Source organism: Eptatretus burgeri, chromosome 1 (genome assembly GCF_056783735.1).
Source record: "Eptatretus burgeri isolate ZD-2024b chromosome 1, Ebu_testis_v1, whole genome shotgun sequence".
Classification (NCBI taxonomy): Eukaryota; Metazoa; Chordata; class Myxini; order Myxiniformes; family Myxinidae; genus Eptatretus; species Eptatretus burgeri.
Genome location: NC_140961.1, coordinates 106,152,871 through 106,176,854, shown reverse-complemented (window position 1 = coordinate 106,176,854; position 23,984 = coordinate 106,152,871). Strand labels below are relative to the sequence as shown.

Genomic DNA, 23,984 nt, shown 5'->3' with positions numbered 1-23,984 from the left:
GTCAACGACACAGCCGGGCGTTTCTGCACATGCAGATTCTGGCAGAGACGCTGCTCAGCGGAGAGCAATTGCGGTAAGAGGCACACACTCAGTCCGGCGCCGACGGGTCCTAAACCAAGTAGGTCTTGTTCACTTTGGGAGGTGCTTTGTCTGCCAGCCATGGATTTGGATACCTATCTGGATGTACATGTGGCAACTCGCACGTCTTCTCCCCCCTCGTGGAGGTCAATTTGATCTTTGTTGACAAATCGCCGCATGTTCTCACGCTCAGGCACATGTTTCGCTCATTATCGAGGCTCATTTGCGATCTTGCGCCGAAAGGACATTTGTTGCTGGTGTTGTCTGGGTGAGTCTGTCTCCTGCCTTTTGCTCTTATATCGTCTCCTATCGATTGAAGGTGGTGTTGTAAGAAAGGTATATAATAAGGGTATACTCAATGTCGCAGCCTACCACCTCGTGTACTTTGTTGTGATCATTTTGAAATGTGAATAATAACATGATGAAATTGATGGGAAACTATGGGGAAAAGCAGACTTTAACTTGCTCCTGCCACAGCTCAGATACTCGTGTGCTTCACACAGTCCAGGCATCATTGTTGTAGACAAGGGTATTTGAAGCCTCAAGTTGCCACGATTTCCTGTTATTGCTGAAGAATATTATTTTGGTTCACCCCCAAAATATACGGTTTATGATTGGTTCCTTTTTTTTTTTTTGGATTCCACTGTGGAACACATACAGAGCTTACAAACCAGAAGCAATCGTGTGAACCGGTGTGTTGTAAGATTGTCCCCGCACTTCTTCAACTTGCTTTCAGTATTATTGCTGCAGTTGCAGCTTGTTCATGAAAACACATGGCAGATAATTGCGCTTTAGTTCACAAGTTGATGAAAAGTGTCTTGCTGCTGGGATCATGCGTGCCCGTCCGTGTCCGTGTCCTCTCCTTGAGCCGTGTATTCTGTCGAGGGCTTAAGTGTTTCTGGTGTGTTTGATACCCATTGCTGCTCAATCATTGCCAACCCACAGTTGGTGAGTATGCCAAGCACTCTTCAAATTGAGTTGAGGAAGGCCTTCATCCTGTATTGTGTAGAATATCTGGGAAAATTGTGTCCAGTTCTTAAAACCCTTTGAACAACCCGAGCATCGGCCATTCTCTCCAGTCGGGCCACCCTGACCTTCTGCCCTTCTCTCCAGTCGGCCTGACCAATGCCCACTGAATTTTATTTTTGAGTGTCAGGCTCATTACACATTTGCATTTTGATCATCGGGAAGACCTACCCCACATAAATATTTCAATGTCACCAGGCATTATTGTCCATGCAGGGTCCAAGCAACTTTGTCCTTTGTTCATGGAGAGCAACTTTCTGGAATGCAAAAGCTCTATTCCTGTGACGATGGACATGCATTAACCTTGCACATTTGTTCTGAAGTTCATCGCCAACCTTGTTTATTAATGTCCTTTACCTCGTGTGTTTGCTTTTGGCTTCAAGGGGAATTTTATACATTGTTCTTCTTACCTTCTTTAACTGGCACAGTTATTCCCACGTTCTTATGGTGTTGGGTGGGGGAAGCTTGACCTGAGTCTTTCACGAACTGGCTGGCCAGGTCTGATGTTCGACAAAGGTTTGAGTATGAATTTGTAATTTGGCCATGGTGCCGACGATAGCTCGCCGACTCTTAGTGAAGGATATCGTCGGATCTTTCACGTCCACCAACTAATGCCGGGAGACAGGACGTCCATTAGAAGTCCATCCGAGGGACGGTACACCCTGTTGAATCGCCCTGCCTGTGAAACACCGGGATGACGTTTATCACTGGGTCTGGAGTCAAATCCAGGACAGACAGTTTGGTGGAGGTAAGTGCGCATACCTCTAAGCAGTCCTGCCAGCCTGAGCAGTAAACATGTATAATGCAAAATCTATCATGAGAGTTGTTTATAGTTCTTCAATTTATAATGACAGTTTAAAACAATTTGGGATGCAATAAGCTTGTGTCATTGTTCGTTCAAACGTTTTCTGAACGAACATTAGTTTATGCAACCATTGTAAATGCTGCCTCGTGATGTCAATGTATTGCTTAAATTTTAAGCAAATTGAAGATTATTTTTCCAAAACTGTCTGTCACCAACCCTCCTCCCACACCAACAGCACCACGTTTCTCCGTGTCTTGAACACACGTTCTTACCTCCCATCCCACGATCTTTATCTCCGATTGTCCAATTTGGGAATTTGGAATCTGCACCCCTTCAAATCTTCATGTCTTTCCTTTCAGCATCCATCCTCACCCCACCCTCTCAATGCTTATCCCTTATCCCACTCACTCAAACCTTCACCTTGCCCCTCTCCTTCAAATAATCCCCTCATGCTGTCCATACGAACCTCCCTTGCCCTTTCCTGCACCCTCCCAATGCCTCCTCACCTGTCCCAAACTGTGTGGACCTCAAACGTCCAAGATCTCTGCTCAAAACTCACAGATCAATCAATCCAGGCCCGTGCCAATAAACCAATCATCCTCTGTTTACCATAATCCTTCCTCCACAAGAGGTCCCTGACTCATTAGTGTCTCTCCCTGGCTATTGTCTCCTTCAATCTGATAGTCCTAAATCCCACCCCAGCGGCAGAGTTGCATTTTAAATCAATAACTCAATTTCTCACTGCTCTTGTATTGATCTGACACCTCCTGACCCTCAAGAATACCTTTGGCTGCAACATCCCCTCTGCTCTCACCTCGTTTGTCCATGTGTTGTACCGTCCTCTGAACAGTGATAACAACATATACCCATCTCTGTCTCTGTGTCAATCTGTCTCTGTGTCAATCTGTCTCTGTGTCTATGTATGTGTGTCTGTGATGGGCAACATCTCTCTGGCTATTCTCAGAGAACTTCCCCAATGCCGGGGAGTCTGGCAGTTCACTTAGACAGATTGGAAGGAACTGCAAGCAGCCATTTCTCTTCAGGCCTGGTCTCAAATATCTACTGCCCCTGAAATTCTTCCACAGAAACCTCTTCCCTCTTGTGTACAAATCCATCCCATCTCATCTTCAGTTGTTCTCACCTTCTTCCCTCCCATGGTGCACTGAATCCTGTAGTGAGGCCATTACTCCAAAACAACTTGCCATCTTTCTGTGTCTGGAGTATGCTACCCCTCCATCCCTTCCCTTTTCAAATGGCACCACAGATGACTCCGCTCATGAGAAGGCTGAATGCCTCAATTATGTGTTTCCTAATCTTGTCCCCAACCCCTCACTCTCTGTACCCATCCTTCTCTGTCACACGAAACTGCTTCTGAACTCTGTATATTTTGCACCTGAGAAGGTGGAGAAGGTTCGTAGCAACCCTTGACTGATTCTGCACCTGGACCAGATGGCAACAGCTCACGTCTTAAAAAACCTGTCCTGCTGCTCTTTCACATCCTCTCTTTGTCCTTTTCACCCTATCATTTTCACTCGGTCATCTTTCATCTGCTTGAAAATATGCCAACATAACTGCATTATATCAAAAGGTGCACAAAAATGGATCCCCTTAACTTCAGATCTGTTGGCTTACTTACAATCATTTGAGATTCGAGATTCAGATTCGAGATTTTTATTGCTAGTCAACCAAGGTTGATAGGAATTTGCTTTTGCGCATTACAGCAATCAACAATCAAACATCGTTTCCCAGTACGCAAACCAAAGCAGAGACGCATTGCACATACAATATACAGGAGTCAGTCAATGCATATCAAAGCCAACCATATCAAGCATGTCAATATATTAGCTAAATGTTAAGTGCTTGATTGGCTTTGATTAAGTGCTAAATAAGTCACTGAGTGTTCACAGTTCTTACTTCTATTGGGATGAAGCTGTTTTTTGAAGTGTGTTGTTCTGGTGGTAAGTGATCTGCAGCATTTTCCGGAAGGGGCAATTTTAAAGAGATGACGTTTGGGGTAAGAGTGGTCTTCGATGATCTTACTTGCTCATTTGATGGACCCTTTCCAGTGCAAAGTGTCGCTGGAGGGCCGTTCACTGCCGATTATTTTTGCAGAGTTGATGATCATCCTGTCCAGTCTTTTCTTTGTGTGTGCACATCAATGTTTCCATACCATACTGTAATTGATGAGGTCACAATGCTCTCCATTATCGCGATGTATAACTGTACCAGCAGCTGACGATTCACTTTAAACCTTTTGAGTTGACGTTGAAAACTCATTCGTTGCTGCGCTTTCTTGATTAGGTCATGTGTGTTGATGTCCCATTTCAAAGTATTGGTGATGATGGTGCCATGGAATTTGAAAGTCCATTATATCTATTGTTTGGCCATCGATGTCGATAGGAGTTTTAAGGTTTTTATTACGTCTGAAGTCAATTTTTATTTCTTTGGTTTTTGAGGCGTTCAGCAGAAGTTTGTTGTCAGAGCACCATTTGACTGGCGGTAATTTTCCTCATTTTCATTTGTAACAAGTCGAACGATTGTGGTGTCGTCAGCATATTTCAGTATTTTGACGGAGTTATCGAGAGATACAAAGTTATTGGTAAAGTGAAAAAAACAAGGGAGAGAGAGATAGAGATAGAACACAGCCGGTGGAATGCCCATGCTTAGAGACTGTGCATGATGTCATTTTGTTTACCTTGATAACCTGACTTCCATCAAGTAGGAAGTCCAGAATCCAGTGACACATTGAAGTGTTGATGTTCAATGAGTTTATCGGACAATTTGAAGGGGTTTATGGTGTTAAAGGCCAAGCTATTCATCAGCAATATCATGGAATCCATCATCGCAGTTGATGTAAAATCCTTCCTTTTCTCCAACAACCTTATCTCGGATCACCAATTTGGTTTCAGACCAGGTCACTCCACCTTGGACATGCTGCTTTTACTCCCCCCAACAATGGATGAAGGCCCTCAATGTCAGACATGAGATTAGGGCTGCCTCTGGACGTATCTCTTGCTTTTAATACAGTCTGGCATCTTGCCTTACCCTCCAAACTCTGCTTGTGGCGTCCAAGGCCAACTCCACACATGAGTGACTAACTTCCTCGACTCTCGTAGCCAACGTGTGGCTCTCAATGGAATCCTTTCATCTCCTCTCCTTGTTAAGGCTGATGTTCCCCAAGGCATTGTTCTGGGCCTTGTTCTATTCCTAATCTTCATCAATGATCTCTCTGACCCTCTGGAATATACTCTTTATCAATTTTCTTATGACCACACCCTCTGCCTTGACATTCTTCGTTCTTCAGACAGGCAGGTTTCTGCAAGTCCACCATCAACCCCTTTCTGGTGAAACTCGCGAAATCCAAAATTACTGCTCGTCCACTCATCTGTTCCTCTTTCCACCCCCCCCCCCCACTGTGGAATCAACTTCCACATTCTCTTACATTTCATTCATACCTTCAAGTCTTCAAGGCAGCTGTTCACCACTATCTCGGATCCCCACCATCCAAAACCTTGATTTCTACTCCCGTTAATCCAACACTCCACCTCCTTCCAAATTACATTTTTACTTTTCTGACGGTTTGCTTCTCTATCCATCTTGTCTACCCCTCATTCTTCCCCACACCCATTAATTGTCCACGTCTCTCTCTATTTTGTCTTTCATCACCGCTGTTTGTGTCCCCCCCCCCTCTCTCTACTCTTCCTTTTGTTCTGTTACACCCTGATCCGTTCATTGTACTCGCTCTTCCACGAGTCTCAACTATGTGTACAAAAAAAATATATGTTTCACATTATACAGGAGGCTGTTTTTGTTGTAACTGTGTTCTATCTAACCCTTGTACAATTCTCCGGACTCGAATCTAGCTCGGCCCTGATATCCATGTACATTCAATGAATGTCTGTCCTGGTTAAACCATGTCCATACCGAGTAAATGAGCACATCAAGATATTGTTAAAAGGGCCTGTTAGAGAACTGGTTCATTCATTATTTTTTGTGAAGAATATGGCTGTTGGTTTGCATCATTACTGGGAGTGTGGCTGTGCCGCTAATGCAATGACACTTGTACGTTGGGGCAGGAATTTGTGATTTGGCCATGGTGCTGGTGATAGCTTGCCTACTCTTGGCAAAGGACACTGTGGGATCTTTAACATCCACCAACTAATGCTGGCAAGTGTGATACTCAGTTTAACGTCCATCCGAGGGACATCACACACATTGATGAATCGCATTGCCTGCGAATCACCGGAATGACAGTTTATAGCTGGGCCGAGGTTCAATCCCAGGCTAGATGGCTTGGAGACGAGTGTGCATACCTCTACCCTAGCTTGCCAACCCAAGAAACTGAAACCAAGAGTACAACAGCTTTTCGACACGCTCTACAACTTCTGCAATGTGTGGCATTCGGCGTACCTTGGACTTCTTTCATTCTGACTTCATATGAATTCTGGAGTTCACCCGAAATGCATTTCTGAGAATTCTTCAACAAATTACCAAAGACCTATTTCTGGGAGAAGCTTTAGTGACAGGTAGGTTGTCAGTGCAATTTCATTCATAATGCCTCATGCAGTATTTTTCAATAACTCTTTACCATATATGCATAATGCACTTGTTGGCCATGTCAACATTATTTTGACAAACTAAATAAGTCACATGATCAACAGTCAACCCTCCTGGCCTGACAAGTTTGAGAACAGTCTGCAAGGTATGCAATGTCCTTGCATTGTTTGATTCAAGATGTTGGCCAAGGTTTCAGTTGGATTAAAAAAAAAAATTATTATTATTATCTCAGGAGCAAATAAAAGTTATTTTATTTTTCATACTAGCTTGTGCTTGGCTATGCTCTTCTATTTCTTGGAAAAATGTGTAACGTTGCGCCAGCCAAGTGGTGTAAATATTTAAAGCATGCTAGTGTTTAAAAGCCCGGAACTTTAGAGAGCTTTTCCTTACTTTTGTTCCCAAGCATTCACTGCTATAAGTCTGAGGCACTCAGACCTGGCTCTCTTCAGCCTTTCACTAACATGGCATTCTCATCGTAAGATATGACCACAACTATAGAGATAGAGTTCATCGAACACCTTACCCCATGCAGTCTTGAGAATCAAGGACATGGGCGGGTCTGCGAGCTGCAAATTTAATTGGTTGTGAAGACTTAAAATGCTGTAATATTTCATCCAAGTACTGCTAATCGGAAGGGTTTTGAAAGTGCCAAAAAAGGTGATAAGTTGTGTTTGTAGTGTTCAATTGCGTAATTCGATTTAATTTAAAATAAAAAAAAAGATTTTAAAAGTTGTGGAAAAATAACATTTCCGTGAACTTTACCACTATTGATGCAGTCTTATAGACCAACTTATCCAACACATAATATTTGTTCTTTATGCCTGTTTGTCCTTTTATAAAGTCCTTAAAAACAGTGACTTCCCTGTTGGAAATGATTTTCAATTCTGTTTGACTGTCAGACAAGCAGACACAATAAATATATATAATAAAATCTCCTTTGCGCATGTGTGATTGGGACAAATTCAGAGCCAAAGTACTGATAAACGGCAGGTTTGTTTTCCGATTCATGTTCTGATTTGTGTTCAAAATATAACATTCAATTAAAATTGCGTCGTTCCTCATTATGATGTTTGCAGACAGACACAGACGGACATATTGAGCCAAATGCATCACCCCGCTTTTTGCTTCATGTACGGAGTGTAATAATGCATTTGATTTTTCGATTTCCTTATTTGAACTTTGTCAACATCATGGTTGCAAAAGTACAACTTGTCTCAAAATAGCACTTTCTGGATTAAGAATTTTTCCCTTCCTCCAAATATATTTACCAATTAAGACATTCATAATGACTTTTTCAGATTAAATTTTTTTTTTGTCTGCAGCAAGCTAGTTGATTAACTTTATATTGATTGAGTTGATGGATAATCAGGATGATAAATAAGTCTCTGGAAATATCTCGGGCACACACTTTTTAAGCTTCAAGCCATATACAAAATGAAAGACAACATGTTGTACAATGTTTCTCATAATAGAACATGCCAAAATCACTGAAGGTGTTTCATTGTTCTTCCCACTCATTTTTATCCCACACTTGACTGAGTTCAAGTATCTGACAATTGAGGTACAGGAAATTTATCACTGTCCCAGTTCCATTCTTAGTCTTAAACAATCCCCTTCTTGATCATGATGGGTGCATGCCTTTCCCACCAGATTGCAACTGCATGAGGGCCGGGTAATCAAAGACCGCCGACACCTCCTGCGCACCTACCCCAACTGCTTTGTGACCCGGGAACTTGTTGACTGGCTGGTGCAGCAGGGAGAAGCCAGCGATCGGACCACTGCTGGGCTAATCATGCATCACTTAATGCAACACGGTGTCATCCATCACGGTACTCAACACCCGCCCGGTCTTAAATATCCCGACTAATGCGCCACCATTTCCGTGAAAGCTCGTGTCGTTCTGCATCGGCAAACAACATAAACAATTAATTTTATCAACTAGAGGTGATGGGAGTACTTTTACCATCGTGGAAGTTGAGGTGTGGCTGTCATTTTGAGCATCGTTCCTTTATAACCCATTTTCCCCCTCCCAATCGAGGATTAATGCTCAGAACATCAGCTACACCTCATTTCCCACGGTGTTAAACACTTGCCAACTTTTAGTTGAGAAAATATATTGCTTTACCAATAATCTGACGTATACTGTTGAAAGAACTGCTGCTCACCGCAAAGGGATTCTTGTTAAGTTGGTTAGATGTATTCTTGTTAAGCCACACCTGTAGGCAGAAGAAGAAGGCAGCAAGGCGAACTGTGGCTGAGGCCAGGAATAATATGGAAGAGGAGGTGTTTTGCAATTTGGAAGAGGATGGTGGGAGGAAGATGATACAGGATATGAATTGGCTCGTGGCATGGATGAGGATAGTAAGGAAATTAAGGGGAGGGTGAGGGTGGTGATTAAGGATTGTGGTGGGAGGTTAGTGACAGAGAGGGAAGCAGTATTGAAGCTGTGGGAAGGGTATTTCAAAGAACTGTTGAACTGGGAAGGAAACAACGATGAGCTGGAGTTACCATCTCATGTAGAGGGGAAAGTGGAGTTTGTGGAGATCACAAAGGAGGATGTGCAGACGCCATTGAAGAAGTGAAGAGCGCCAGGCATTGATGAGGTGTGTACACATGATAATTGCAGCGGGAGAAGTCCGAGTCATTTGGACGAAGATGCTGTTGAACATATGAGAGAGAAGGTTCAATCCCAGAGGAGTAGAGGACAGGGTTAATTGTGCCAATATGGAAGGGTAATTGCGATGTTGAAGATTCAGGGAAGAACAGGGGTATTATGCTCCTCAGTCATGTAATGAAGTTGCTGGAGAGAATTCTGGATGGGAGGATAAGAAAATAGAGGTTGGAGATGGAGATCAGAGAAGAGCAGCAGGCGTTTAGAAAGGGTAGGGGGATGACGGATGGATGTTCATGCTGAGATAGCTGTTGGAGAAGAGGTTGGAGGTGCAAGGTGAGATGGCATTGGTATTTGTGGACCTGGAGAAGGCCTATGAAACTGTCCCGAGAGAGATAGTGATGGCGACACTGAGATGGATGGGAGTTCCAGAAGCAGAAGTTAGGTTGGTGGATAGGATGTACTAGGGAACGAAGTGAAGAGTTTTGGTTGGTCCTGGGATATCTGAGGAGTTCAGGGTGAACATTGGTTGTTGTGGACGTATGTGGACGATCTGGCTGTTGTGGTGGAGAGTGGGTGGGAGATGCAGGAAGTACTGGAGGAGTGGAAGGAGGCATTTTCAGAGCATGGGCTGAAGATGAGTACATGAGGCGACTGAGATGATGTGGGTTGGGCAGCAGAGAAAATAAATGAATATCAGGTTGGAGGGGAAGGACATCAGGCAGGGAAATAGGTTTGAGTATCTGGGTGGAACAGTCACTGGGGATGGTAAGTCGGAGATAAAGGTGCGGAGAAGGATTCAGGTTAGTGCAAATGTGTGAAGGGAGGGTCATGGTTATATGCACCTTGGGGTTTCCTTCCCTTTAGTGCACATAAGTTGTCCGTGGTGCCAAACCCAGCCTATTATATACCGACTGCAATCCATGGTTTGCAAGTCACACGTCTGAGCGATCGTACCGGTCGGCTACCACTTGAATGGATCTTTGTTAGTTGGGGTCTGTGACTTCTGAGTGATGTTACATTGACCACATCAACAGCGTAATGTTTTTGAAACTTTTATTTCAAATATACAGATACAAAGTCAAATGTGGAAGTTCACCATTACATACAATGTCCAACTCCAATTCCCGCATTGAGTTTCTGCCCAGTGTCTGTCCTGCTGGCTCAACTCGTACATGGTCTCCTCGTCCACCAGGGCTGTTGAACTATTGTGTCTTGTCGCGGTGTTCTCTCTCGTACGCTGGCCGGTTCAGGATGATTGAAGAGCTCAAAGGAATTCTTTCCCGATACACAATCTTAATGAGTTTTAATCAACCTGATTATAATTGGCTCCACGCGTTATCAACCGCTCTGGACATTAACTCCTCGTTCACTGATCAAGCACGGGAACCATTGAACACAGGGCTCATCACATGTCACCAATTTCTCGACATCGCCCTCTTGCAGGTTTATATAGTATCACAGAATGATCCCGTGCCTTCCAGTAACTGCGATTCTCGTCCATTCTGGAAGTTTTGTCTGAGAATGTTCCAGCATCTTTATGAATCACACCAGGCTGTTTACAATACAATACTGCCATATGCATTCAAAGTTGGCTCATTTCATCAAGCAGTTTATATGACAAGCCGGTAGGCGGCGATGGGTCGCCGAGCATGGAAACTATAAGATGTAGAGCAAAATGGATGTCGTATAGCGGATAGGGAATCACCTTAAGATTATGCCTATCAAATCTCATGCAGTTCCATCTACTGATAATTACTCGGTATCCATTTGAATGAAAAGTACCGAAAATGCGGTTTGAAATTGGAAATCCCCAAAGTTAGAGGGGGTGCTGTGGGTGAACAAAGATCTAAATCGAAAATCCGACTCGATCGTTTGTGCACAATGTATTCCAGACGATTAGTGTGAATTTTCATGACCATCTGGCCATAACCCGAGGAGGAGAAGCATTTGGCACGAAGGCACCTCCAGCTCTCGCGTATTATCGATTTTTGCACTAATTGACCTTTGACCCCTGACCTAAGTGAAATCCGTCAATATGTCCTGAGGCAAAGTTGTAGTACTCATTGAGTACCATGAACCTGCAAAGTTTCATTCGTATCGATGCACTCACCTGGTCGCTAGGGGGCCTTCAATTTTCGCCAATTTTTGCGCATACCCTAATTGTAGGGGGCGTTGCGGGTAAAGTATTCCATATATCACAAAAACCAGAATATATTTGATAGAGCATCACCTGTAGATCATTCCTGCCAAATTTCATAACCCTACGTGGGATAATGGCTTTCGGAATTTATTTCGCGTTAACGGTACTGATTTTGATGGTTTTTCAGTTGTTGCTTGGGAACCAAAGCGTCCCTAGCAACCATCACAATTTTCAAAGCACTAGGTCATAAGATGTACTTACCATCCTAGTTTTGTCAAAATCCACCCACGTTTACTCCCAATTATGCTGATAACAAACGAACAAACATCCAAACAAACAGACAGAATTACTGACAATAAGGGTCACCTATTTTGGCGACCCAACAATTTACCGGTGTGCTACATCAAACGTATACCATATAACCGTCAATTTTAATCGTTCATGTGTCGGCATTTACTAATGCTTATTCATAAATACCACAACATTTAACTTTTAACTGATGGGCAGTAATGGCAGATAGAAAGATATAAAGAAAATTGAAAGGGAAAATTTGGATGTCATGTTTTATGCCGGTCAGGGGGTGTTCAGATATTATGACCCAGTTCTGATGTCATGTGTGATCTCTTTACTGTCTGTAAATTGTGATGCTGACAGATACAACAACAGGTGCTGCAGGTTTGCAAGAACAAGTGGGTCAGGAGGATTGCGGGAGTAAAGAGGATGGATAGGAGGATGGATGAACTGAGGGAGGAGATTTGTGTGCAGATGCGTTTGACGGGGAGATTGGTGAAATGCCGGCTGACATGGGCTGGACAATTGGTGCGGATGGGGGGAAGAGAGAATGGCAAAGACAGCAGATAGGTTGAGGGAGAAAGGTCGAAGGAAAGGAGGTAAACTGTGGTTGAGATTTGGAGGCTTGTGTGAGAGGATTCCATAAGGTAGGGGTGCTTGGAGAGTGGAGAGAGTTGGCTGAGGACAGAGGGGGTTGGAGGAGTATCGTGGTCAAGGCAGGGCAGAAGTGTAGTGCAATCGGATCTCACCCCTTATAAAGGGAAGAGGAGGAGGAGGAGGAGAAGAAGAAAAAATGTACAAGCACATATAAGGAAACTTAATTGAGACACAGGTTGAGGCCACTTTACCAATCCCATTTCTGCTTTATCCACACCCCGTAAACTTATTTTACTTGACCTTGAAACACTTGACCTTGAAACTTAGTTTACTTGACTTTATTACCATCATAACATCCACTTATACAGATTCCTATTCCATTTAATTTCCATGTCAGAAATTTAGACAACCACAGAATGGCTTCTAGTTTTTGAGATGTCAAAGGACTTATTCATTTCTACAACCTACAGGCATATGAGGAGGGGGGGGGGCAGCTCTATCTCCCCCATCTGAATGAAAGCATCCTCTGAGATGGCACTATCTGTTCATCACTCATTCTTGCATTGTGATAAATTTTAAGCCATGGCAGCCAAACATTTCCTTTTTGATAATTCCATTCCCATGGACCTTAACTACGAGCATGATGTATTCACTGTATTACTAAATAAGGCATAATTGGTTCTTTTCTGGTTATGGCAGATGTGATAGCTGACGACTAAACCCGATGGTGCACAAGACTCAGTGCATTGTTGCTGTGGATATATTGCGGTGTCATCCGTTGTTGAGCATTGACCATTTGCAGTGTTGTACATTGTTTGCTTCTCATGAAAGGTCCAACCCCTCAGCATCATTGGTGCTTATACTTTCATACATATTCTGCATGTTGATTGTTTTTGAAAATGACGATTATGATGAGAGAACTTTTCTGGATGCTTTGCATTCTTTTTATTTATTTATATTTTTACAGACCCATGCCTCAACTATATATACACACCTGCCCCTCCACCCTTCCTCCTCCCGCCACCCCCACCGCCTTTTCCCTTATCTTCTCAAACCACCCTTCCCCTTAATTCTCCCGTTCCCTCTCCTCACTCACCACACAATCCCTCCCTACTCCCCCTCCCACTCCCCACACCCCCTGTTTCTCTCTTTCTCTCTCTTTCTCTCTCTTTCTCTCTCTTTCTCTCTCTTTCTCTCTCTTTCTCTCTCTTTCTCTCTCTTTCTCTCTCTTTCTCTCTCTTTCTCTCTCTTTCTCTCTCTTTCTCTCTCTTTCTCTCTCTTTCTCTCTCTCTTTCTCTTTCTCTCTCTTTTTCTCTCTCTTTCTCTCCCTTTTTCTCTCTCTTTCTTTCTCTCTCTTTCTTTCTCTCTCTTTCTTTCTCTCTCTTTCTTTCTCTCTCTTTCTTTCTCTCTCTTTCTTTCTCTCTCTTTCTTTCTCTCTTTTTTTCTCTCTCTTTCTTTCTCTCTCTTTCTTTCTCTCTCTTTCTTTCTCTTTTTTTCTCTCTCTTTCTTTCTCTCTCTTTCTCTCTCTTTCTCTCTCTTTCTCTCTCTTTCTCTCTCTCATTAAAGCTTGCCAAGTGTGCCCCACTCAGTTAAAGGCCGTACTTTTCTTTTTGTACGTATGATCTCTTGGGTCTATATTCTCAGACAAAATCTCGAGTTGGTTGTGCTACTGTGGTTTTCATCATTATTTTGTGGCATTTTTATTATATTATTTTAACGTGTTTATTTTTTATTATTATTATTATTATCCCCCCCTCCAGTTTTTCCACTGCAGGTATAGTGGGGCAGATAACAGCAATTTTTGAGAGGAATCATGCAAATGATGATACAAGCATCAAATTTGGTACATTTGTTCTCCAGGGGATTCTAATCAAATCTGCCTGATTGGCCATTTGAAAATCCAAATTTTGAAAAATTTGAAAAAAAAAAAAAACTTCAAAAAAGTCAACATCACTAATCAATGTTGGATGCTGGCTGAGATTGGTGAATGTTTCAGAAACATCATCAAAGACGTTCCAAGTCTGCCATGCAGTTTTCTTCCCTTTCCCGCGGAAGGCAGACACGACGTCGCATCCAGTGAACGCATGGAAGTATGGGATCCCTCGAGCTTTCTCAGGCCCTATTGCAGAAACTATCTTATGGACTGGAATCCATCATGCCTTGGCTCCTTGGCCAAAGGCAATCCACATGCTCTCAAGAGCTAGTTCCTGTAAGGATGGCAGTACAGATATTGCTATGACTAGTACGTCCGTGTCATTAGCCTTAATGATAATGGACTTGCTACCATCCGTCATTGCATCCCTGGCGTGAACAAATAATCGAGTGTCAGCTTCTTCATGACAACATGGAGACACAGCATCCAGTGACTTCCTTGTGTTGCTAATGGCATCTTCTCCTTTTGTGACAATGACTGTGCTTGTCGTCTGTGCTTCACACATCTTTTCCACAAGGAAGTGAAACAGCTCAGTGTTGTTGCTGTCATCTCGAAGAAAGCTTCTCCAGTTACTTGGGGTCTTACTGGTTCCTGTCACTCTTCTTCTGATTCCTTGCCCCCTTTTCGACCTTGCCTCGGACTTCAGACTTGACTTCTTGTACACATCAAACACTACGTCCACCCTGTCGTACCTGGCACCATAGGATTCCACCTTTGGGATGATGTCTTCTTTAGCATAGTCATCAAATATCCTTGAAGTGCGTGGAGGTAGGGCATTGATAATTGCTGAGCTATCAATGATGACTGCATCTCCCGTTGGTTCTCTGTCTGGGATGTTCACTTGCGCTTCAAGAATTTCAGCCAGCTGTGACATCAAATTTTTTTGAAGTTTTTATTTTTTTTCATTTCAAATTTTTCAAAATTTGGATTTTCAAATGGCCAATTGGGCAGATTTGATCAGAAAGCCCTGCGTAACAGAAATGCCAAATTTGATGCTTGTATCATAATTTGCATGATTTTTCTACTATCTACTTCACTACTGGCGTCGTTTCCTGGGTAACCTCGCTGGAGTCTGAAGCCGCCATGTTTTTTGGCCTGCTCAACCTCTCCTTGACTTGGAACAGGCTGCAATGATTTATTCACGATAAAGTTGTTTTCACTTTCCCCACTCATATTCTCAAATTCTTGTTCATCATGGCGACGAATCGGTGTCCATTGCAATGCTTATAAACATTCGGAGACGTCAGCGTTCGTGGCTTGACATTCCGGGGTCTCCGGGAGGTGTATGTTTAATGTGTTCTAATCTCGTGCCAAACTAGCCGTGTCTAAACAACCGTTTCATTGGAGTGCTTGCTTGAGTGCTTAAGCCACTTGGCGAGCACTCTCCAAGCTGCTTGTCTCTCCAAAACATATGTTTCCACCTGGGTTGGGCCCTGCGGTGCCGTGCGGTTGGTGTCTCGGGAGGTTTCTCATCTGCTGATAATGTGCAATTTTATTTTTGCAATGAAAATGAGTTTAACCTTTTGTGCGATCTCTTATAATCCACCCCTCAATTTGACAACGATACATATACTATGGAATAGGCAAAGCCTAGAAGCGAACGTATAATTCTTAAATTGCTTCTGATTTTACCTATAACTTGTTGACAACTGTATACGCAATTTCCGGTTACTTCGGCCTGGATTCGGGATCAGCGATCAAATAACGTAAATCACGATGAAAAATTATTTTTTGATGATGTGGGAGATATCTTTATTAAAATCAGTGGAGGAAATATACACCATGTCTGATATTATTTGGGTCTTTCATGTCTCCGACGATGCCTTTATCTCCCGGCATGCATCATTCCCCATGACAAAAACCGGAAACAAAAAAAAAAAAAACAGAAGCAAAAAAAAAAACGGAAGCAAAAGGGTCATAGCCAACGACACGGATTCACAATTGCCAGGGTATTGTGTTGTTTTTGTTGTTTCCTATTCTCTCATGTACACGCGTTAGGTAATATTCACAAGATATAAATAAAACCCATTCGTGTTTATACACCGCACAGCGTTTAATAACAACCGGAAGCAAAAGGTCATATCCAATGACACGATTCCAAATAGCCAGGGGGATTGTGTTGTTGTTGCCGTTTCCTATTCTCTCACGTGCACGCGTTAAGAATGAAGCTCACTGCGTTCGCTATAAAAACATTATGGTCCATCTGACCAGGTGTTTGCCGGTGTCTAGCTGTGAAGAAAGAGAGCAGAGATCGACATTTTGTGTTCTGGGATTTGATATATTTTTCAATTGAATTTTGCTAATTTCCCACTTGAATTCCTCTTTCAAAGAACTCTGTTCAAAGGCAAATCTTTGTGTTTGTCGTTTTAATGTATTTTACACGTGTGTATCGATACAAAATGGATTACCATAACGTGTGTGTGTGTCCACATGTGGGGTTTCAGAATGTGGAATGGAGTCCTCCCAGGGTGGGCTCAAAGTATCCACCTTCATTATGGTAAGGGGTCGTGGTCCACAGACCAAGATGAAGTTTTTTTTTTTTTTTTTTTTTTTTTTTTTTTTTTTTTTGTATATGTGGGTTTTAGAACGTGGAACGAATCCCTCCCAGGTCTCAAAGTATCCACCGTCGTGTGTGCATGCGTGTGTCGTTGATTGGTATCTACATATGTGGGTTTCAGAATGTGGAATGTCTACATCTCTTGCTCACTCTCTCTCCCTCTCTCTGTTCTATTCACCCTCTCATTTGCTCAAGGTCATCTGCCATCTGCTTGGAAATCAGCAAACATGACCGCCCTGCATAAAAAGGTGCAAAAAACAGATCCCTGCAACTTCAAACCAGTCAGCCTTCTCCCAATCATCAGCAAGGTCATGGAATCCTTCATCACTTCAGACATTAAATCCTTCCTCTTCTCCAATGGCCTGATTTCCAATCATCAATTTGGTTTCAGACCAGGTCACTCTACCCTGGATATTCCGCTTCTGATCTTCCAACAATGGATGGTGGTACTCAATGCTAGACATGAAATCAGAGCCACATCCCTGGACATATCACGTGCTTTTGACACGGTCTGGCACCCTGCCCTGCTCACTAAACTCTCTTCCTATGGTATCCAAGGCCATCTCCACTCATGGCTCGCAGACTTCCTCTCCTGTCACAGTCAACGTGTGGCCCTTGATGGAATTCTTTCATCCCCTCTTCCTCTCCAGGCTGGAGTTCCTATAAGCAGCTTTCTGGGCCCTGCTCTTTTTTCTGGTTTTCATCAATGATCTCTCTCACTCTCTGGAAAATCCTCTTTATCTCTTTGATGATGACTCCACCCTCTGCAGAACCATCTGTCATCCCTCAGACTGGCAAGCAGCAGCCTCTTCACTTTCTGCAAATACGAGTAAAATCACAAACTGGTCTAACACGTGGAACATGTCTTTCAATCCTGACAAATCTCACATACTCACTATGTCTCTCCGAAATGACTGTTTGGAACACCCCCCCAGCCCCCCATCTGCTTTCTCAACAATCCTCTGGAAGAAGTCCTTTCATTCAAGCTTCTGGGTCTCACTATCTGCCATGATCTTTCCTGGGAAAGCCACAATTCCAACCTTACCTGGCCTCCAAAGCCAGTCGCCGAAAGGGAATCCTCCGTCATGCAAAGTCCTTCCTCAGCCCACCTGAGCTCCTGACCACTTACAAAGCTTTCATCCACAGCCGGATGGAGTACTGCTCTTCCCTCTGGGCTGGTGCTCCTGCCTCTCACCTTTCTCGGCTTCACGCTGTGGAAACCAAGGCATTTAGGATCATTGGTATCTCCCGCGATGTGGCTGAGTACTGCAGGCAGGTCGGTGGTCTTTCTGTCTTCTACTGTCTCCTCTCCGGTCTCACCCCTCCGCTCTGTCTGTGATATGTCCCCACCATATTTCCACAGGGCGCTCAAGGTCCGCCAACAACCCCCTTCTGGTAAAACTACCAAATCATAAATCACTGCTCACCTTCATTCTTTCATTCCTCTCTTTTTCCCCACCTTTGGAATAAACTCACACTCTCTCTTCAATCCCATCCTTCCCTCCAGGCCTTCAAAACAGCTGTTCACGACCACCTCTTATCTTCCCCCATCCAAAACCTCGATCTTTTCGACTCCCGTTCATCCATCCCATTCCCACCTCCTTCAAATTCCCTGCTTTCCTTCCTGGAAAGTCCCTGTAATGTCCATCTTGTATTCCTCATGTTCCCCGTCCCATCCCTCTCCCTTCCACAGATCTTCTAATGTCTCTGTCACCCATTGTTTTGTCCTGCCCTCTTCCTCCCCTGTCTCTTTCACCCATTGCTGTGCGTTGTGTTAGCATGTGAGCACACACACACACACACACACACACACACACACACACACACACACACACACACACACACACACACACACACACACACACACACACACACACACACACACACACACACACACACACACATACACACACATACACACACATACACACACATACACACACATACACACACATACACACACATACACACACATACACACACATACACACACACACACACACACACGCCAATACCTCAACCACGTGACTTAGGGTCCTCCATCTAGTTAATCCGGTTACCTAAAAAATAACCACGTGATCTAATTACCGGGGGACGCTCTCGGTACGCCTTGTCCGAACCGGATCACTTTATCAGATCAAATGCAGCCAAGCAACACTGCCGAGGACGTACCGGCTGAAAGGAGCAGATAGTTGGAAATAAAGTCCCGGCTCAGTTGGGGAATGGACCATGCTGAAACAATGAAAGAAGAGACAAAAATGAGCTGGGAACATTTCTACAAAGGATTTATTACAAGCAGGTGAGGAAAGACAGGTGGCATAGTTAATGTTGTTTATTGTTGTCTGTCACAGGAATAGGAAGAAATGTGAGAGGTGTGGCAATTTCCAAGCAACTTACAAAAGTAGACACAGAGCAGAGTTATCCCAATGTAATTCTTGTACACTCTTAACTTTAACGAGGACAGCGCCAGGACACACACACACACACACACACACACACACACACACACACACACACACACACACACACACACACACCGATGAAGAGGAGTTGATGAAGACAAAAAGGAGAGGAGATGAGGCTAACGTTCTCTCAATACCTTGCACAATTGCCCCCAATACGTTTTGGTGGATGCTCTGCTGGGTGATGCCTGCCTGACAGCTGGTGCATCGTCTATTGCTTTGTGGAACTTTGTGCAGCTAGCGTCGGTCCAGAGAATGAGACGCGACCCTTGGGCATGAAGGCAGGGACTTACTTGGGTGGAGAGAGACGACGAGGTGGTGAAGAAGGCGGAGTCAGCAGGCGAATTGGTAATTTGTCGATCCCAAGCCAGACAGAACGAGCCGACAGGAATGAAGGAACGATGGGCAGGAACGACGAGCATAAATGACGAACCACTCTCCCACCGCCCCGCGACTTGTCCTTTTTCGATCCTGTGGTGCTGGGCGGGTGACGACCCGAGGTGATGTGTCGTCACCCGAATGGAGCACTCTGGTTGGACCCCAGCCAACAAGCGGTCCGGCCGCCATGACCGGAAGCGGCTCCACTTCACTTCCGGCCAGATGGTTCCAAGCTGCGGAATTGTGTCGCTCCGAGCACCGTGATATGAATCGCCTTGCATCGAACCCCATGATATGAATCGCCTTGCACTGAATCCCGTGCTGTGCCCCGGAGATCTGCAGTTGGCACTGGTCAATGTGCCTGCTCCGTGGTGCGCTACGCGGCTTGAGCGATCCGGCCGCACAGCATGCCTCTGCCTGGTAACAGCTGCTTTGAGGCGGAGGTGCGGGAGGATGTCTGCCCTCCGCAGAAGACATTTGTGGCCGTCGTGGTGAGCGAAGACCGACGGTAAGATGTTATTGTAACCCCATGCGTAGACCCGACCAGAGATATGTTATTCCTGCCTTGTTTTGTTCGATGATAAAGTATCACGGCTGCGCGTGAGTCTGCCATTGTACTCGTGGTCAGCGCGCGGGTCCGCCCGCCATCGAGCATGCCCCGTACAGTGCGCACGGGTCCACCATTAAGCACGTGGCCAGCGTGCAGGTCCACCTGCATCGAGCATGCCCCATACAGTGCGATGATAAACCACCCCAGGGTCATGCATGGGTCCGCCACCCTGATCCGTGTCATGAATTAAGGGAAGAGATTGGAAGAGAGGATAGACACAAGTATTAAATGGAGATTCGGATTGAACGAGATAGATATAATTATTAGTTGGGATTTGGAAATGGGTTGGAAAGGGCACGGCCATGTGCGCTTTTCAAGTTGCCAACATTTTGGGTGCCGTTTCTTCCATCTCCTCAGTACCTGTTCAGTGCAGCATGGTCGTCGTGTTGTGTGTGCTTTCTGTCCAGTGGGTGGAAATTACCGCTGCGCGTGCATTTGGCAGGCTGTGATTTCTGCAGATGCGTGTCCGGCGTGCCTGCTTGGCCTTCGCTGAGGACCCATTTCACAGTGAAGGTTGCATGTGGCTGGGATTGACTTAAAAGGAATGAGTAGAAAAAAAAATAGGAATGAGTGCTGAGATTTAATCAGACCTTGCTATGAAGTTTACACAACGCACTGGCCCGTTGTCCTGCTCGTGAAAAGGGAATGGTCTGTCTGAAGGGTCTATTAATGGAATAACCGTCTAGGGACCGCTGCATGATGGTTGCTATTGCTTTGGAGGGATGTGGTTCCCAGAACCGCAACAATATTGTTGCGGGCCAGAGGTCCGGTGGCGAGAACGACTGCTAGGTGGGGGACGTTACGTCGCCTCCCATCAGACTCCCGTAGGTCTTGTAGGTTTTCACCCAAGATAATTCCGTGACGCAGCGGCTCGCTTAGCCGACCGTGGACGCCAATACCTCCACCGCGTAGCTTAGGGTCTTTTTGTCTCAAACCAATTTACCAAATTAACCAAGCGGTGTCGTCTACCGGGGAAACACGCCCTCGCTACGTCTTGCCCGAACCGGATCACTCTTCCAACTACCAACTACCTTTCCGGTTTGGATGCAGCCAAGTGGAACTACCAAGAACGTACCGGCAAGGATGAACAGATTATCGGGTATAAAAACCCGGCTAACCTCAGATCCGAACCATGCTGGACCAATGAAGGAAAAGATGAAAACGAACTGGTAACATTTATAAAAATAATTTCATTTACAATAGAGCGAGGAAAGTTATGTGGTACAGGTAACAGGTTTATTGGGGATGTTATGCAGGAGAAGATGAGAGAAAGATATAATGCGACAATTTTACAACAACTAATGAAGCAGACACAGAGCAGACTTGTCACGAGAATAATGCAGGCAAGATTTACAAGGTTCCAATAACATGCACATTTCTGCTATATGGACGGCGCCACACACTCAGACACACACTTGGACAAAATAAGCCCAGTTGAAGGCAAAGGACTTTTGTAGCCAAGGAGGGAATTGCGGTCGCAGTTCTCGGTACCTGAGTTCCGGGGAAAGGGATGCTCCGTGGTGCGGCACCTGACATTGGTCGCGCAACTCTGCCCACAGCCGCACGTGTGGTGTGTGTGTGTGTGTGTGTGTGTGTGTGTGTGTGTGTGTGTGTGTGTGTGTGTGTGTGTGTGTGTGTGTGTGTGTGTGTGTGTGTGTGTGTGTGTGTGTGTGTGTGTGTGTGTGTGTGTGTGTGTGTGTGGAATCCAAGGCAGCCAGGATCATTGGGTATCTCCTGCAATGAGGCTGAGTCTTTGGGTCTCACTCTCTCACTCTCAACGAACGACCCTCAAAGAACTTGGATCCTCCACAGATTTTTCTTTAAACGATCCTGGTCTGGGACAGGATTTGGGCTTCCAAGCGTCTGTTGCAGTTTTGCTTCTTTTCCAGACCCCCAAAGAACTCAAGACTCCAGCGCAGAACGAACTGTCAAAGCACTTCACGAACTCTCCGAATTCCAAGCACTCCACCCTGAGGATGGTGTCGTAATTTATCCATCTCCCTCAGCGGGGAGTGGCCTTTGTGAAGCTGACGTCACTGTCCACCTTGATTGGACGGGGCTTCCATGGGTCTGCCCTTTCTGGACGGGGTTTCTGCCATACCGGGAAGCCTGCCCCCTCCACACGTGCGGACTCGCCAAAAAGGAACTGCTGCAAGAGGATTTTGCCTCTGACAGCGAGTCGCCGGTTAGGCGAGTACGTGAACACGTGGTTGTTCAGCCCACGTGCGAGTAGCAAGCGAGAGGAGGGGCAAGCAGGCAGAGGGTACCGTGGGTTGTCGTGGATTTGCCTTTGCAATGAAATGGAGTGGGGATATAAAGATTTATTAATCTAACTAAAAAAAAACATTGCAACGCACCCCTTTAATTTTCCCACTAAACACAAGGAAGGTATCTGTCTACACATATACTTAATGGAATAACTGACTTTGGACACCTGTATGTTGTGTGCATACGGTTCCAAGAACCGTAACAATATATGTAATATGTATGTATGTATTTTATATATAATATAAAATCACACAAATCCCCTTTAAAATACTTCTCTGCAATTCATAAACAAAAGTCCAGGTCAGCTTCGAACCAATCTTGTTTCAAAAAAATTAAAAATAACATAAATGATTCATAACTTGATTTGGTGAATTTATTTCTGTGCTAACAGACAGTTTCAGTTGACCTTTTCAATACATTTATTATCTGTTGAATTAATGACAAAATTTTCTTCGTCTTGGCTCTTCATCACAACCTCATGAACCCCTGATCTCTTCAGGCTCTGTGTGCTTAAACACACTCACAGTTTTATGGGAGTTGTAGCTGATATAGAATTCTTTCTCTCTTTCTCTCTTTCTCTCTTTCTCTCTTTCTCCAAACTAACACCTGTAAATTAACTACAATGTATACCAGTACCACATTTCTGGTGATCAAAATGTTTTATTATCAGAGTGAGATGCAGCATGTTTGTTGCTTAATAACCTTCTTACAGACACTGTGCATACTCAGCACAGCTCACCAGAGTCTGCTGTTTTTCAAGGGGGCAGGAAGTCAGATTGGATCATAACAAACCTCAAAGGAACACAATATTATTTTTAGGAAATGAATCAACAAGTAGGGCTACGTTTAGACCGCACTGTAACTCCTGTTGGCAATTATGCAGTGTGTCCCATTTTTATTGTTGCAAAAATAATCTTTTGTAACTTTGTTATTGTTTTGTACAGCTAAAAATTGGGTTTTTTTGTCGAATGTTCAATTTTTTGCGTTTTAACGCACCTCCGTAATACCACCCTCTGTTGTGATCGTATGACGTACTCCTTGCTCAAAATCATCCAGAGGAGCATTCGGGAGATGTTCCTGTGGAATGGGCTGGATAACATCTGTTATTCCCTTTCGAAGTTCGCAGATGCTTATGGGCTTGGTGCATCAGTGTTCTTAGGTGACCCCACAGACTAAAGTCAAGTGGTGTGAGGTCGTGTGAATGTGTCATATTATGCCACATATGTTGTAGGTTGTACTACCCTGCTTGAAAATATCGAACAAGATACAGACACGTTTCTTCATAACTTTGTTTTTTTTGTAAGCCTCCCCTATAGGTTAGGAGGAAGGAATATTATACCTGTTGTGGGGTTTGTTTCTACAGTTGATGACCCCAATTCTCAATGGGACCTTAGAGATTTTTAGGCCCCGAGGAGTACTAAACCACCTTTTAGGTTTTCTTTTTTCTCCATTTTTTTATTGTCAATGTCTGAGATGTTTCTTGGAGCTGGCTGTGACTTTCAGAATGAAACTTTGCATCTATAATAGGAATAGAAAGTATGTGAGGTTGACTTTTTTCTTTTTCTTTTTTTAAACCTTGACCAAATTTTAAAGTCAAAACCTAATGATAGACACTAGCAGATACCCATCTACAATGGGTGTGGGGGAGAGGTCGGATCACAATACTCA

The 23,984-nt window shown here is 44.2% G+C and overlaps 1 protein-coding gene across 8 annotated transcripts in view; it reads left to right on the top strand.

The window, feature by feature from the left end:
* The window catches only part of DEPTOR (DEP domain containing MTOR interacting protein), a 114,799-nt gene that overhangs the window by 2,290 nt on the left and 88,525 nt on the right, over positions 1 to 23,984 (top strand). For 6 of the 8 annotated variants that reach the window (XM_085893926.1, XM_085893944.1, XM_085893966.1 and 3 more), the window contains exons 2-3: positions 1 to 73; positions 8,117 to 8,295. The exon at positions 1 to 73 is cut by the window's left edge and continues 80 nt beyond it. In XM_085893926.1, coding sequence (XP_085750052.1) covers positions 1 to 73; positions 8,117 to 8,295 — 252 coding nt within the window. The other 2 variants (XM_085893958.1, XM_085893974.1) reach the window with 2 other exon arrangements.